The following is a 15,671-nucleotide window of genomic DNA, read 5'->3' as shown; positions in this document are numbered from 1 at the left end:
CACTCTTCCAACCTAATGATATTTTATTATTTTAATAGCTTGATATTTATAAAGCTTAAAACAATGTTGGGCACTTAATATGCACAAGTTTGTTAAATAAATATAACTTTCTTCTCTTAGAAAAAAAGCTGTTGAATTGAGCCTTAATTTAAAGTACTCCAAGCTTCTGTGGAAAAAGTTAATTTCAATTTCCATTAAGCTTTTCAATTATATTTTAAATAATCTTATACTCTATCGAAGGTAGAAGAAAACAATTAATTTAGTTCAAAGCTTTTCTTCTGCAGGAGATAAGTGAAGACTAAGAGAATAAATGATCTGTCCAATATCACACAGCTAGGCAACAACAAAGGCTAAGATTAAACTCAGGTCTTCTATGAAACAAATGTCCTCATGTGTTCTAAGGTCTGAAAACTTACCAAGTCTTGCTAGGTAGGTAGATGCCAACAGGCATTTGCCTAGTGATTCTTCTCGCTTGTAAGGGATGGACCAATGATCAGTCAAAACACGGCTTTCCAGTTCATATAAATTTGTTGTAGGGAATTCAATTCCTTCCCCTGAGCAGTTTCCATTCTCATCATTCTTCTGACGAAAAGGGATTAAGATAAAAAGCAAATAAACTAATTAGTGATTACTCTAAAAATTTCCTATGTAAGACAGAGCAGATACTAAATCAATGGTAGCTATTAATACCAATAGCATGGATTCTACCCTTCTGTCTTATAATCACATCTTTCACCAAGAATATCTCAAATATTCTCAACTTTTATCATTTTGGCATCTCTACTCGCTCTCTCAGAAGGTGACCTCTTCTCTTTCTTTAAAAATGAACTGTCCAGGCTGGGCGCAGTGGCTCACACCTGTAATCCCAGCACTATGGGAGGCCGAGACGGGTGGATCATGAGGTCAGGAGATCGAGACCATCCTGGCTGACACGGTGAAACCCGTCTCTACTAAAAATACAAAAAAATTAGCCGGGTGTAGTGGCGGGCGCCTGTAGTCCCAGCTACTCGGGAGGCTGAGGCAGCAGAATGGTGTGAACCCGGGAGGCAGAGCTTGCAGTGAGCAGAGAGCTGAGATTGCGGCATTGTACTCCAGCCTGGGCGACAGAGCGAGACTCCGTCTCTAAATAAATAAATAAATAAATAAATAAATAGAACTGTCTAGGCCGGACATGGTGGCTCATGCGTGTAACCCTAGCACTTTGGGAGGCCGAGACGGGAGGATCACTTGAGCTCAGGAGTTCAAGACCAGCCTGAGCAACAGAGTGAGACCCTGTCTCTCTACAAAACAAAACAAAACAAAACAAACAACAACAACAACAAAAAACTGTCCATTTCTCATGATAAAATATCAAATGCTTGCCTTCATCAACAGCCCTCCTGTCTTCACCTTTCTTTTCACACTGAGGGGACAAATTTTTCAAAGAGGTATCTATATTTGCCATCTTCATCTCCACACCACTGACTCATTCCTGACAACACCCCAATCTGGATTCCAGAGTGCCCATTCTCCAAAACGGCTACTGTTAAGGTCACCACCGAACTTTATTTCACTATGTCTCAGTCCTAACCTTACCTCTCAGGAGTATTTGACCTTCCGCCCACTCCCTCCTCTTGAAATGCTGGCTTCTTTTCCCTGCCTCCTAGAACAGCACACTCTCTGTTCTCCTCCCATGGGTCTGGCTGTTCTAGTCTGTCTCCTCTTCTGGTACATCTTCCTCTTCCTAGTCATCAAATACTTGAGTTCCTCAAACCCCAGTGCTAAGCCTTCTTCTCTTTTTGTTCCTGTCGATTTCTCTGGTTGACCATATCCACACTCCAGATCTCAATTACCTCCTATCTGTAGATGACTCATACATTTCTATCTCCAGCTTAGACTTCTCCTCTGAGCTTCAGACCCACAAATACAACTGCCTACTTGACATCTTCTCTAATTCAATGTTTGCCCCAAACCAAATTCATGATCCTTCCCCCATAAATCCTGGTCCCCTTCTTGTGTTCTTCATCCCAGTGAATGGCATCAGATTCATCTAGTAGCATAGCCAGAAGCCAGGGGATCATTCTTAACACTTTGTTCTCCCATCCCCATTCCCAGGACCTGGTGATTGGACCTCATACACTTCTCTCCAATTCCATTCATAACACTTTGTTCTCCCATCCCCATCCCCATCCTCAGGACCTGGCGATTGGACCTCATACATTTCTCTCCAATTCCATTCTTAACACTTTGTTCTCCTATCCCCATCCCCAGGACCTGGTGATTGGACCTCATACATTTCTCTCCAATTCCTCTACTTCTGTCCATCTCCAAAGCTACCACCTAGCTCTGGTTTATGCCTAGATTACTTCACCAGCTCCCTAACTGGTCTCCATCTGCCTCATACACACATTTACTCTTCATACTGATCTTCATAAAGCACTAATCTGACGTTAACCTTAAAACCTTCATGGCTTCCCTTTGTTCTTAAGATAAGCTTAAATCACATTTAAAATATTTTACGAGGCCTTGAATGGTCTATCCCCTAACTCTCTCTCTCCAGCTTTCTGCACTCCAGATCATTTCTCTGGGATTTAGCTTCTTGTCAGGCATAATGCTTCATGTATCGGACTATTTTCCCAAAAGGCCACAGCAGTATTTCTGGCCCCACATACTCTTCCAGAACCTGTCTCTCTTCATCATAAAGTGGCATTTACTTCTCCTGGATCTGAACCAGGGTGGAACTGTGTGTGTGCATGCCTCGGTGAATAGAATACAGCAGAAAGAGACACGTCTAAGCCTAGGTCACGAAAGGCAATACAGCTTCCTCCTGGTTCTCTCTCGGGACACTCCCTCCTGCAACACGGACACCATGTCCTGAGGGAACCCAGGCTAAATGCAGAGGGCCCGTATGGTTGTTTTGTCCAATAGTCTCACTAAGGTCTCACCGGACAACCAGCCCCTGAAGGCCAGAGGAGGAGCCTTCACATGAGTCTAGCCTACAGCCATCAAGTCATCCCCAGCCTTAGTCTTCCAGCTGAGGTTCTCAGCATCATGGAGCAGAGATAAACTGCTGTCTGAATCCCTTCCCCACAGAATCTATGGGCACAATCAATGGTTGCTTTACGCCACTATTCCTGAACTCATCTTTCTGTTCTCTTTAACCTACTTAACTCCTACACATCTTTAATTCTTTCAGGGAAGCCTTTCCAGAATTTCTAAAATAGACAAATTTCTCCAGTTATCATATACCCTTACCATCCTCAACTTCTCCTTCACAGCACTGCTCATAGGTGTAATTTTAAACTTATCTGTGATTTGTTTGCCCCTCACTAGACCAAGCTGCCTAAGGGCATGGACCCTATCTATTTTTGACCACCTCTGTATCTCTAGAAGCTGGTACCTAGCATAAAGTAGGTATTTAATAAATATTGTTAAATGGAAAAATAATCCATATAAAGCTTCAACCATTAATAGGGTAACTGCCAGACTTTCCTTCAGTTCTCACCATGCTAATTTGTAACAAAGCAAACAGGACCCCAAATTGCCTAATACCTACACTAGTTTGTATTTTTGTTTTTGGAAACTTACATATCCCCACAATTTACTATATAATTTAATCATTCCAAAATAAAATAATCCCATTTAAAAATGTTTAACCTCAATGAAGAAAAAGATCATAAATATAAAGCAGAAATCATAAAACACAGAAGAAAACTAACTTCAATGCCATATCAATGATATCTAAAGAAATCCAACACATATCTCCCCCCACCCCAACAAAGTTTGTAACTAAATAAAACAAAAAACAGGAAGGTAATTAAGCTTAGAAGACAATGTAAATTGGACGAGGGTAGAAGGAGGGGGTGATGAACTAAATATGCTTAGAATCACAATGCATGGGAAAAATTCAGTTTTTAAAGTGTAACACTTTTCAGAAATACATTTAATTCATAAGTACTATAAGTAAGCCAATTTTACTTAAAGGAATCTGATAGGACTCAAATAGTAAAAAATTTAGGATAGTTTTAAATTTGCACACATCTGAAATGCTTAAATTTATTACCTTAGGATTAAAGTGGAATTAAGTCATACAAAAACAAAAAATTTCACTTGGCTGATTCCTAAGTGGGTATATGTCATTACTATGGAGTATCTATCATTAATTTCTATAGAGTTAATATATCAAATCATACATAAAATCATCAAATGCACCCAGTAGATGTAAAAACTAGAGCCTCTTTGGTGAAAGAAACAAAAGTCCTCTAGCATAATCAGTGTTAAGGACTGAACTGTGTCTACTTCCCCAAATCCAAGTCATCAATTGAAGCCCTATCTCTCAATGTGACTATATTTGGAGATAGTGCCTTTAAGGAGATAAACAAGGTTAAATGAGGTCATAAGGGTAGGGCCCTAACCCAATAAAACTTGTGTCTTAATGAGAAGGGGAAGAGACATCAGAGATCTCCCTCTTTGTCAGTGCACAGAGGAAAGGCCAGGTGAGGACACAGCAAGAAGGCAGCCCAGAAAAGAATCCTCACCAGAAACCAACTCTAATGACCTCTTTTTTATTTTTATTTTTTTGAGATGGAGTCTCACTCTGTTGCCAGGCTGGAGTGTATGGCACAATCTCGGCTCACAGCAACTTCCGCTTCCCGGGTTCAAGCAATTCTCCTGCCTCAGCCTCCCAAGTAGCTGGGACTATAGGCATGTGCCACCACGCCCGGCTAATTTTTGTATTTTTAGTAGAGACGGGGTTTCACCATGTTGGCCAGGATGGTCTCGATCTCTTGACCTCGTGATCTGCCCACCTTGGCCTCCCAAAGTGCTGGGATTGCAGGCGTGAGCCATTGCGCCCGGCCTCTAATGACTTCTTGATCTTGGACTTCTAGCCCCAACTGTAAGAAAATAAGTTTCTGTAGTTTAAGCCACCCAGTCTGTGGTATTTTGTTATGGCAGCCTGTTCAGGCTGATTCTGAGGTGGGTGTAGTTCATTACTATGGAATATCCATCATTAATTTCTACAGAAATTGATAAATCAAACCACATATGAAATCGTCAAATGTACCCAGCAGATATTAAATCTAAGGGGGAGCAAGGGGGGAGATCTTATTATGTGCCTCCTGATATGGCGCACCGTAAACAGCACAATTCTCACTTCTTTGATATTCCCACCAAAAACGTACAACCTGAATCTAATAATGAGAAAACCCAAAATAAAAAACAATCTTTTTTTTTTTTGAGACAGAGCCTCACTTTGTCTCCCAGGCTGGAGTGCAGTGGCACCATCTTGGCTCACTGCAGCCTCCGTCTCCTGGGTTCAAGCGATTCTCGTGCCTCAGCCTCCCGAGTAGCTGGGACTACAAGCGCATACCGCCACGCTCAGCTCATTTTTGTATTTTTAGTAGAGACACGGTTTCACCATGTTGGTCAGGCTGGTCTTGAACTCCTGACCGCAAGTGATCTGCCTGCCCTGGCCTCCCAAAGTGCTGGGATTACAGGCGTGAGCCACCGTGCCTGGCCAAAAAACAGTCTAAAAATGGTCTAGCCTCTATTCCTAAAAAATGCCAGAGTCACCAAAGACAAGTAGACTAGACAAATACGACAACCAAACACAACATGGTATCCTGGACTGGATCTTGAAACAGAAATTATTATGTGTTTTATTTTACATTTTAGCTTCACAGGACTTAGTACTGGATCAATGTTAATTTCCTGGTTTTGATAATATACTAAGGTTAAGAGAATAACCTCATTTTTAGGAAGTATATAAGGGTAAAGGGGCATGGTATCTGTAATTCATTCTCAAACAGTTCAAGAACAACAAAATACATACACATTTTATACACACATGCACATTATATATGTCTGTATATCTAAATACATACATAGAGAGAAATAAAGCAAATGTGATAAAATGTTAATATTTAAAGAACCTGAGTAAAGGTTACTTCTCTGTAAATGTAAGATATTAATTGTAATCCCCAGGACAACCATGAAGAAAATAAAAATATATATTGAGAAAGAAACAAGGGAATTAAAATGATACACCAGAAAATATGTATTTAATATAAAACACAGGAGTAATGGAGGATTAGAGGAACAAAAAGATGTAAGAGATAACAAAAAGCAAAGTGGCAAATGTAAATCCTGTCTTACCAGTAATTATATTAAATGCAAATGGACAATAATTAGAAGGCAGAGGTTTGCAGAATGAATTTTTAAAAAATATTATACAACCATATGCTGTCTACATCAAACACAATTTAGACAAAGATACAGAGATTGAAATAAAAGGATGTAAAAAGATATCATACACACATACAGGAGCTGGAATGGCTATATTAGACAGAACAGACATTAAGGCAAGAAATGAGACTAAGACACTTTGTAATAAAAAGGTCAATACAACAGGAAGATAAAATGATGAAAAGATATATACCCTAAAAGCAATAACCAAAGAGAGCTAGGGTGACTACAATAACATTGGGGGAAAAAAAAGACACTGAAAAGCTATTACCAGAGACAAGAAAGGCTGTTCTTCTTCCCCACTGTTCTGGGGGTTTTTTTGAGACAGGGTCTGGCTCTGTCTGTCACCCAGGCTGGAGTGCAGTGGTGTAATCTCAGCTCACTGCAACCTCTGTGTCCCAGGCTCAAATGATCCTTCCACCTCAGCCTCCCAAGTGGCTGAGATTACAGGCACACACCACCACGTCTGGCTAATTTTTGTATTTTTTATAGAGATGGGGTTTTGCCATGTTGCCCAGGCCAGTCTCAAACTCCTGAGCTCAAGCAATCCACCTGCCTCAGCCTCCCAAAGTGCTGGAATTATAGGCATGAGCCACCACACCCAGCCAGGAAAGGCTATTTTGTAATGATAAAAGGTTAATCCATCAGGAAGATATAACAATTATAAACACATATGCATCTAACAACAGAGATCTAAAACACAGGAAGCAAAAACTGACAGAATTAAAGAGAGAAATACACCAACAATAATAGTTGGAGACTTCAATACCTCAGAATTAGGCAAAAGATCAACAAGAAAACAGAATACTCAAAGAACACTATAAACCAAAGAGACCTAAAACACATTTACAGAACTCTCCACCCAATTACAGTAAAATACAGATTCTTCTCAAGTGCGCATGAAATATTCTCCAAGATAGAGCATATGTTAGGTTGCAAAACAGGCCTCAACAATTTAAAAGAAGTAAAATCGTACCAAATATGTTGTCTGACTGCAACGGAATTAAAAATCAACAGAAGGAAATATGGAAAATTCAAAACTATGTGAAAATTAAACAACACATTCCTTAATCACCAATGGCACAAAGAAGAAATCACAAGATAGATAAGAACGCACTTTGAGATGAATGAAAATTAAAATATAATATAAAACTTTTGGGTACAGCAAAAGCAGTGATTAAAGGGAAATTTGCTTGTTTGGGGTTTTTTTTTTTTTTTTTTTTTGAGATGGGGTCTTGTTCTGTTGCCTAGGCTTGAATGCAGTGGCACAATCACAGCCCACTGCAGCCTTGACCTCCAGGGCTCAAGGGATCCTCCCACTTCCCAGCTCCCCAGTAGCTGGGACTACTGCTGCATACCACCATGCCCGGCTATGTTTTGTTTTAGAAATAGAGTTTTGTTTTGTTGCCCAGGCTGATCTCGAACTCCTAGGTTCAAGCAATTCTCCCATGTCAGCCTCCTAAAGTGCTGGGATTACAGGTGTGAGCCACCATATCTGGTCACAAGAGGGAAATTTTTAACTGGTAATGCCTATATTACAAAGGAAGAAAGATTTCAAATCAACAACCTAACCTCCCACCTTAAGAAACATGAAAAGCAAGAATAAACTAAACCTAAAGCAAGGAGAAGGAAGGAAACAGAAAAGGTCAGAGTAAAAATAAATAAATTTAAAAATATATAATAAACAAAACCAAAAGTTGGTTCTTTGAAAAAATAAAAAAAAGGGACAAACCTTCAACTAGACTGACAAAGAGAAAAAGAGAGAGGATTCAAATTTAATAATAAGAATGAAAGCAAAAACATTACTACTTTTTATTTTATTTATTTTTGAGACAGAGTCTTGCTCTGTCATCCAGGCTGGAGTGCAATGGCACAATCATGGCTCACTGCAGCCTTGACCTTCTAGGCTCAAGCAAACCTCCCATTTCAGCCTCCTGAGTAGCTGGGACCACAGAAGCACACCACCATACCTGGTTCATTTTTCTGATTTTTTTTTTTTTTTTTTGTAGAGACAGGGACTCACTATGTTGTCCAGGCTGTTCTCACACTCCTGGGCTCAAGTGAACCTCCCAGATCAGGCTCCCAAAGTTCTGGGATCACAGGTGTGAGCCACCTTGCCAGGCCAAAAAAACATTACCACTGACCTTACAGAAATAAATACGGTAAGATATACTACTAACAATGTATGCTAACAAATTAGATAACCCAGGTAAAATGAACATTTCCTAGAAAAGCATAAACCACCAAAACTGACTCAAGAAGAAACAGAAAATCTGAAGACCTGTACCAAGTAAAAAGAATGACTTGTAATCAAGAACTTCCCACAAAGGAAAGCCCAGGACCAGATGGCATCACCAGTGAATTATACAAAACGTTTAAAGAACTAACATCAATCCTTCAATCTTCCAAAAAACAGAAAAGCAAGGAACACTTCCCAACTTATTTTATGAGGCAAGTATCCCCCTGATACTAAAAATGGACAAGGAAATTTCACATCTATTGGTATGGTTATTATCAAAAATATAGAAAAAAATGTTGGCAAGGATGTGGGGAAACTGGAACTTTTGTACATTGCTGATAAGAGTATAAAACTGTGCACCTACAATGAATAACAGTATAGAGGTTTCTCAAAAACTTAAATGGAACTACCATGTGATTGAGCAACTCTACTGGATACACACATACAAAAAAACTGAAAGAAGAGGCTTGAGCAGATATTTGTACACCCATGTTCATAACCGCATTATTCACAATAGCCAAAAGGTGGAAGCAACCCAAGTGTCCATCAACAAATGAATAAACAAAATATGATACAAACATACCATGGATTATCCAAACTTTAAGAAAAGGTATTTCTGATACATGTTACAACATGGAAGATCTTGAAGATATTATGCCAAGTGAAATAAGCCAATCACAGAAAAACAAATATTACATGATTCCACTTATATGAAAGTACTTAGAGTAGTCAAATTCACAGATGAAGAAAGCAGAATGGTGGTTGCCAAGGGCTGGGTGCAGGGGGGAATAGGGAGTTAGTATGTAATGGGTACAGAGTTTCAGTTGGGGAAGATGAAGTAGTTCTGAAGATGGATGGGACTGATGGATGCAGAACAATTAAATGTACTTAATGCCACAGAACTGTACACTTAAAAATGAATAAAATGGTAAATTTTATGTTATGTATATATTATCACACTTTAAAATAATATACAAAGATACACACACCAAACCAATATCCCTAGGAATAGTGACACAAAAATCCTTAACAATAAACCAGTAAACCAAATCCACACATAAATTAAAAAGATCCTAAACCATGACCAAGTGGCACTTATCTCAGGAATCAAGGTAGGTTTAGCATACAAAAAAACAAACAAAAAACCAATCAATATAATAACACCATAGTAACAGAATAAAGGACATAATGTAACACCACGCCATGATTTTAAAACAACGACAAAACACTCAACAAACTAGAAATAAAGGGGAACTTCCTCAACATGATTAAAGGCATCTACAAAAACACCTACAGTGAACATCATATTTAACTGTGAAATACTGAATGCTTTTCTCTAGATTAGGAATGAGACAAAGATGTCTGCTCTCACAGCTTCCATTCAACACTGCACAGGAGTGTCTAGTCAAGGCAATTAGGCAAAGAAAAAATAAAAGGCATTCAGATTAAAAAGGATGAAATAAAACTACTTCTATTCACTGATGCCATAATTTTGCACATAGAAAATCCTAAGGAATTCACCAAAATAAATACCAGAATAAATGAGTTTAGCAAGGTTGCAGAATACAGTATCAATATACAAAAGCAACTGTATTTCTATACACTAACAATGGGTAATCCTAAAATAAAGAGAATAATTTCATTTACAATAACATCAGAAAGAATAAAATACTTAGGAAGTACAAGACTTGTACAATGAAAACTACAAAGCATCATTGAAGGAAATTAAAGGAACTAAATAAACAAAAAGACATCCTATGTTCATAGACTGGAACTTAAAACTGTTAAGATAACAATATTCCCCAAATTGGTCTACAAATTGAACACAATCCACATCAAAATTCCAGCTAATTTCTTTGCAAAAAATGACAATCTAACTTTAAAATTTAGAAGGAACCCTGAATAGTCAAAACAACAAAGTTCAAGAATTCACATTTCCCATTTTCAAAACTTACTACAGCGCTATAGTAATCAAGACAATCTGGTACTAGCATAATGAATCAATGGAATATAATGGAAATTTCATAAATAATACCTGGTATTTATGGTCAATTAATTTTTAGCAAGAGTCACGAGACAACTTAATCTTTGACAAAGACATAAAAGTAATCCAACGGAGGAAGGACAGTCTTTTCAACAAATGGTGCTGAGACAACTGAATATACACAAGCAAAAGAATGAAATGACCCCACCTCAAGCCACATACAAAAACTAACTCAATGTAATGCAAGACTAAATCTTCATGACCTTGAATTAGGTAATTATTTCTTGGAAAAGCAAAAGCAACAAAGAAAAAATAAACTTCATCAAAAATAAAAACTTTTGTGCATGAAAAGTCACCATTAAGAAAGTGAAAAAAAGAATCTACAGAATGAGAAACAGTATTTGCAAATCATAGATCTGATAAAAGATTTGCATCTAGAATACAAAAAAAACCTCTTACAACTCAATAAAAAGACAAATAACCTAATAAAAATGGGCAAAAGATTTGAATAAATGTTTCTCCAAAAAAGATACAAGTGGTTCACAAAAAGATGCTAAGCTTCTTCAGGAAAATGCAAATCAAAACCACAAAACACCACTTCACACCTACTAGGATGGCTAAAATTTAAAAACACAGGAAAGAAGCCGGGCATGGTGGGTCACACCTGTAAATCCCAGCACTTTGGGAGGCTGAGGCAGGTGGATTGCCTGAAATCAGGAGTTCAAGACCAGCCTGGCCAACATAGTGAAACCCTGTCTCTACTAAAAATATAAAAAATTAGCTGGGTGTGGTGGCAGGCACCTGTAATCCCAGCTACTAGGGAGGCTGAGGTAGGAGGATTGCTTGAACCTGGGAGGCGGAGGTTGTGGTGAGCAGAGATTGTGCCATTCATTGCACTCCAGCCTGGACAACAAGAGCGAAACTCCATCTCAAAAAAAAAAAAAAAAAAAAGACAGGAAATAACAAGTATTGGTGAGAATGTGAAGAAATTGGAAACTTCACACACTGCTGATTGATTATAAAATGGGGCCACCACTTTCCAAGACAGTTTGGCAGTTCCTCAAAGGTTACTAAGTTTCCACATGACATAACAATTCCATTCATACAAATATTCGTAAGAGAAATGGAAACATATGTCCACACAAAACACGTATACATGAGTGTTCATGGCAGCATTGTTTAACAACCAAAAGGTTTGGAAATTACCCAAATGTCCATCAGAAAGAATGAATGAACAATCCATTTTATGTCCATGTGTTATATTCATACAATGAAGTATTTTTTAGCTCTAAAAATGATCAAAATACTGACAAGTTACAGTATTTTGAATGAACATAGTGAGTTGAATGAATTTCAACAAAAATAAGTTCTGAAGTTCAGTTCTCAATGAACTCCAAAAATATACTAAGTGAAAGAAGCCAGACATAAAAGGCCACATATTGTATGATTCTGTTTATATGAAATGTTCACAATAGGCAAATCCATAGACACAGAAAGTAGACTGGTGGTTGCCACAGGATGGCAGGAGAAAGAAAAAGAGAGTATGAGGTTTCTTTTGGAGGTGATGAAAATATTCTCAAAATAAATGGTGGTGATGGTTTCACAACTCTGAATGCACACTTTAAAAGGGTGAACTTTATAGTATAAGAGTTCTTTCTCAATAAAGCTGTTATTTAAAAGACTTGATTAACAAAAATGAGTTCAATGATTATAGTCACTAAAGAAAGTGGGTATATATCTAAGAACTGCAAAACACAGAGTTGTACCTAATGATCTATAATAAAAATTTAACACATATGGCAATTAGCTTTAAAACAGCAATTAAAAAATATTATTATATAAGGCCAGGCACAGTGACTCATGCCTGTAATCCTAGCACTTTGGGAGACTGAGGAGGGCGGATCACTTGAGGTCAGGAGTTTGAGACCAGCCTGACCAACATGGTGAAACCCCATTTCTACTAAAAATACAAAAATTAGCTGGGGATGGTGGCAGGCACCTGTAATCCCAGCTACTCGGGAAGCTGAGGCAGGAGAACTGCTTGGACCCAGGAGGCGGAGGTTGCGGTGAGCCAGGATTGCGCCACTGCACTCTAGCCTAGGTGACAGAACAAGACTCCATCTCAAAAAAAAATATTATTTAAGACTTGACAGGCGAAATATACCATGTTGCCTCCTAGGTAGTTAACATTCTTGGTCTTAAAAATGGAAGCAACAGTGCGTTATACACAGGGTTAAGGAATGATACAAAGCAGCACTACATCTTCAGGAGGGTGCTGCAAATACAAAGAGATAAGCAACCACAGAGGGGGATAGTATGAACCCATATTTAGCTTGGTTTGATATTTTGAGTTATCACTTTAAGTAGAGCCTGTCCTTGGCAAAAATTACATACTGACCAAGAGAACACATACAAAGCAGCTCAGTATCGTTCTATTGCAAAATGTCATAGCTCCAAACAGACATAATGTATTGAGCTTTTAATAAGATCTTTGGAATTTAACTTACTATTTTCTCATTAGATGCCAAATCCAAATGATACAAAAGCAACCATTAATGGTCACTGATTATAAATTAATTAAAAACATATTTATTAAGAGTGCTATGCTCCAGACAAAATGCTCAGTGCTGAGGACAAAGATAACGGACACAATTCTTGTCTTTAAAGAACAGGATAATGTGAAAGTAGAAAAAAGGCTGGTGGATGCCAAACCAGCCTGTGGGTGTCCAGGTATATGCGCAGTGAGAACAAACCTGTACACAGTTGAAGAAGTTTAAAGGAAATGGTGCTCCAGAAAGAAGATTATAGATCAAATTATTTCAAAATCAATATTTTTCAAGTATATTAATAAAACTTCAACATTTTTAGCCATTTGACTACGAGTCAATATCTTTGCTGCTTTTTATGATACTCCATCAACTTCATTTAAAATTGAAAAATAATTTTTATAAAATATTTTACAATATTCATGTAAATCCAGCAGTTGTTAAGAGATGCACAGCTCTGGCACGAAGGTAGAAGAGAAATGAGCTTGCCAACAATTATTGAATGTCACTTTTAACCTGAAAAATTTTTTAATAACATTAAATCTTGTGTATTCAGTTGTTCAAGAAAAACAATACAGATGAACTAATGTGTTCAATTATGATTTCTAATTGGTCAGTTTACGATTAAAGAAAGAACAATTAACATTGTTGGATACATACTCATCTCTTCAGTATTTTAGGCTACTTCATAAATATGTAATATTTTTTATGCCCACAAATGCAAATGAAAATATAAACAAGTCTTTGTAACTGCCATGATACTTTATAATGCCATAAATATGCTAGGAATTCAAATAGTTATGATTATGACTTCATCTGTTTGCCAACTGTTTGGACTAAGGCTTAGTATTTACTTAACTTATAAGATCAATATGGCACTTTCTTTTTTTTTTTTTTGAGATGGAGTCTCGCTCTGTCACCCACACTGGAGTGCAGTGGCACGGTCTTGACTCACTGCAACCTCTGCCTCCCAGGTTCAAGCGATTCTCCTGTCTCAGCCTCCTGAGTAGCTGGGATTACAGGCGGCTGCCACATGCCCGGCTAATTTTTTGTATTTTTAGTAGAGACGGTGTTTCACCATGTTGGCCAGACTGGTCTCAAACTCCTGACCTCGTGATCTGCCCGCCTCGGGCTCCCAAAGCGCTGGGATTACAGGCATGAGCCACCCTGCCCGGCCTGGCACTTTTAATTGTTGCAACTGAAGTTTTTCATGGTACTGATACACACTGTCACTGTACAGTATTAATCTACCCCCACACAGTTTAGCAAAGATCTTTAGGTTTAAAATATAGACTATTTTGACAAAAATATCTTTCTGCATGCTACCTTTCATATTGCAAATTTTAGTTAGACATGTTTGTACATATGTTGCTATCCATATCCAGAAACTTGCCCGTTTGAAAAATGCAAATGAACCAACATAAGTACAGGCGATATCTTAACTGGGAGTTAAGTACACATGCACACAAAATCTACCTAATCCTTGCAAATGAGCTTTAAAAAATCAACATGCAAGCTTTTAAGTTAATAATAGAGTTTAATATTTACTTAGAAAAACTACCCTTATTTTTTTAAAGAGACAATAAACTGATTACTCTTGAACCCAACAAGGATACATTACTGTAATTTAAGCCTTCTTTGTTGAAAGAAGTAAAACCTACTGGGGAGGTACCTACCACCTGCTAGTTTAGAGATAAGCTCCTGTCTGCCCACTGACTCAACAAATACAGATAAAAGAAAATTATTCAACTTAACGGATAAGAGACTACCAGTGTTGCTTAAAGTTTATTTGAATACTAAATTCAATTACTGAACTATGCAATTAACCAACATGTGCTCAAAAGAACCTCTGATCAATATATAGAAAAATGAAGACAGACTGATTTCTTCACGATGATTTTAAACAGATTTGTCTATTACTTGTGTATTATAATGAACAGTAACATATATGTGAAGAGCTTAAGGAAAAACATGCAAACACGGGCATTCGATTGCAAGTCACTAATTTATAATACCTTTCATTAAATATTGAGGTTGTCAGTTTTACTAAATATTTTTCAAAGCAATTTGGAGATGGTTATATGCAGATCTGATATTCCCTGTTAATTCAGACTAGAGAAAATAATTCCTAAAATATTGCTTCCTGGAAAAAGAGAAGATGATAAACAATTAAGTGTACACAGTCCCCACGTATGAATACATTGTGTCTGAAGTCTGCAAATGTTTTCCTGGAATGCATCTTCATTCCATGTTATGAGTAGTAAATAATTTCCTGAACTATTCAACAAAAGCTGACTTTTTTGTGTGGTTCCCTGCATTAACCCTTCTTGGTTATTCAGGTAAAGTCAGTCCTCCACACCCATGGGTTCAACCAATTGTGAACTGAAAATATTTGGGAAAAAACGGATGGTTGCATTTGTATTGAACAGATCCAGACATTTTTTTCTTGTCATTATTCCTTAAATACATAGAAAGCAATGTATTTACATTTTGTAATTTACATTACAAATAATGTATTTATATACAGTATAACAACTACTTGCACAGCATTTATATTGTATTAGGTATTATAAGTAATCTAGAGATGATTTAAAGTACACAGGAGGATGTGCTTAGGATACATGCAAATACTAAGCCATTTTATATAAGGGATTTGAGCATTTCAGTATCTGTGGGG

The 15,671-nt window shown here is 37.6% G+C and overlaps 1 protein-coding gene across 6 annotated transcripts in view; it reads right to left on the bottom strand.

The window, feature by feature from the left end:
* USP24 (ubiquitin specific peptidase 24) overlaps positions 1-15,671 on the bottom strand; it is a 147,482-nt gene that overhangs the window by 109,923 nt on the left and 21,888 nt on the right. For 4 of the 6 annotated variants that reach the window (XM_063712227.1, XM_009249820.3, XM_063712229.1 and 1 more), the window contains one exon: positions 417-582. In XM_063712227.1, coding sequence (XP_063568297.1) covers positions 417-582 — 166 coding nt within the window. The remainder of the gene's footprint in view (positions 1-416; positions 583-15,671) is intronic. The other 2 variants (XM_063712228.1, XM_063712230.1) reach the window with 1 other exon arrangement.

The sequence above is a fragment of the Pongo abelii genome, chromosome 1 (genome assembly GCF_028885655.2).
Source record: "Pongo abelii isolate AG06213 chromosome 1, NHGRI_mPonAbe1-v2.0_pri, whole genome shotgun sequence".
Classification (NCBI taxonomy): Eukaryota; Metazoa; Chordata; class Mammalia; order Primates; family Hominidae; genus Pongo; species Pongo abelii.
The sequence above is the reverse complement of the archived record's forward strand: the minus strand, read 5'-3'. Positions and strand labels throughout refer to the sequence as shown.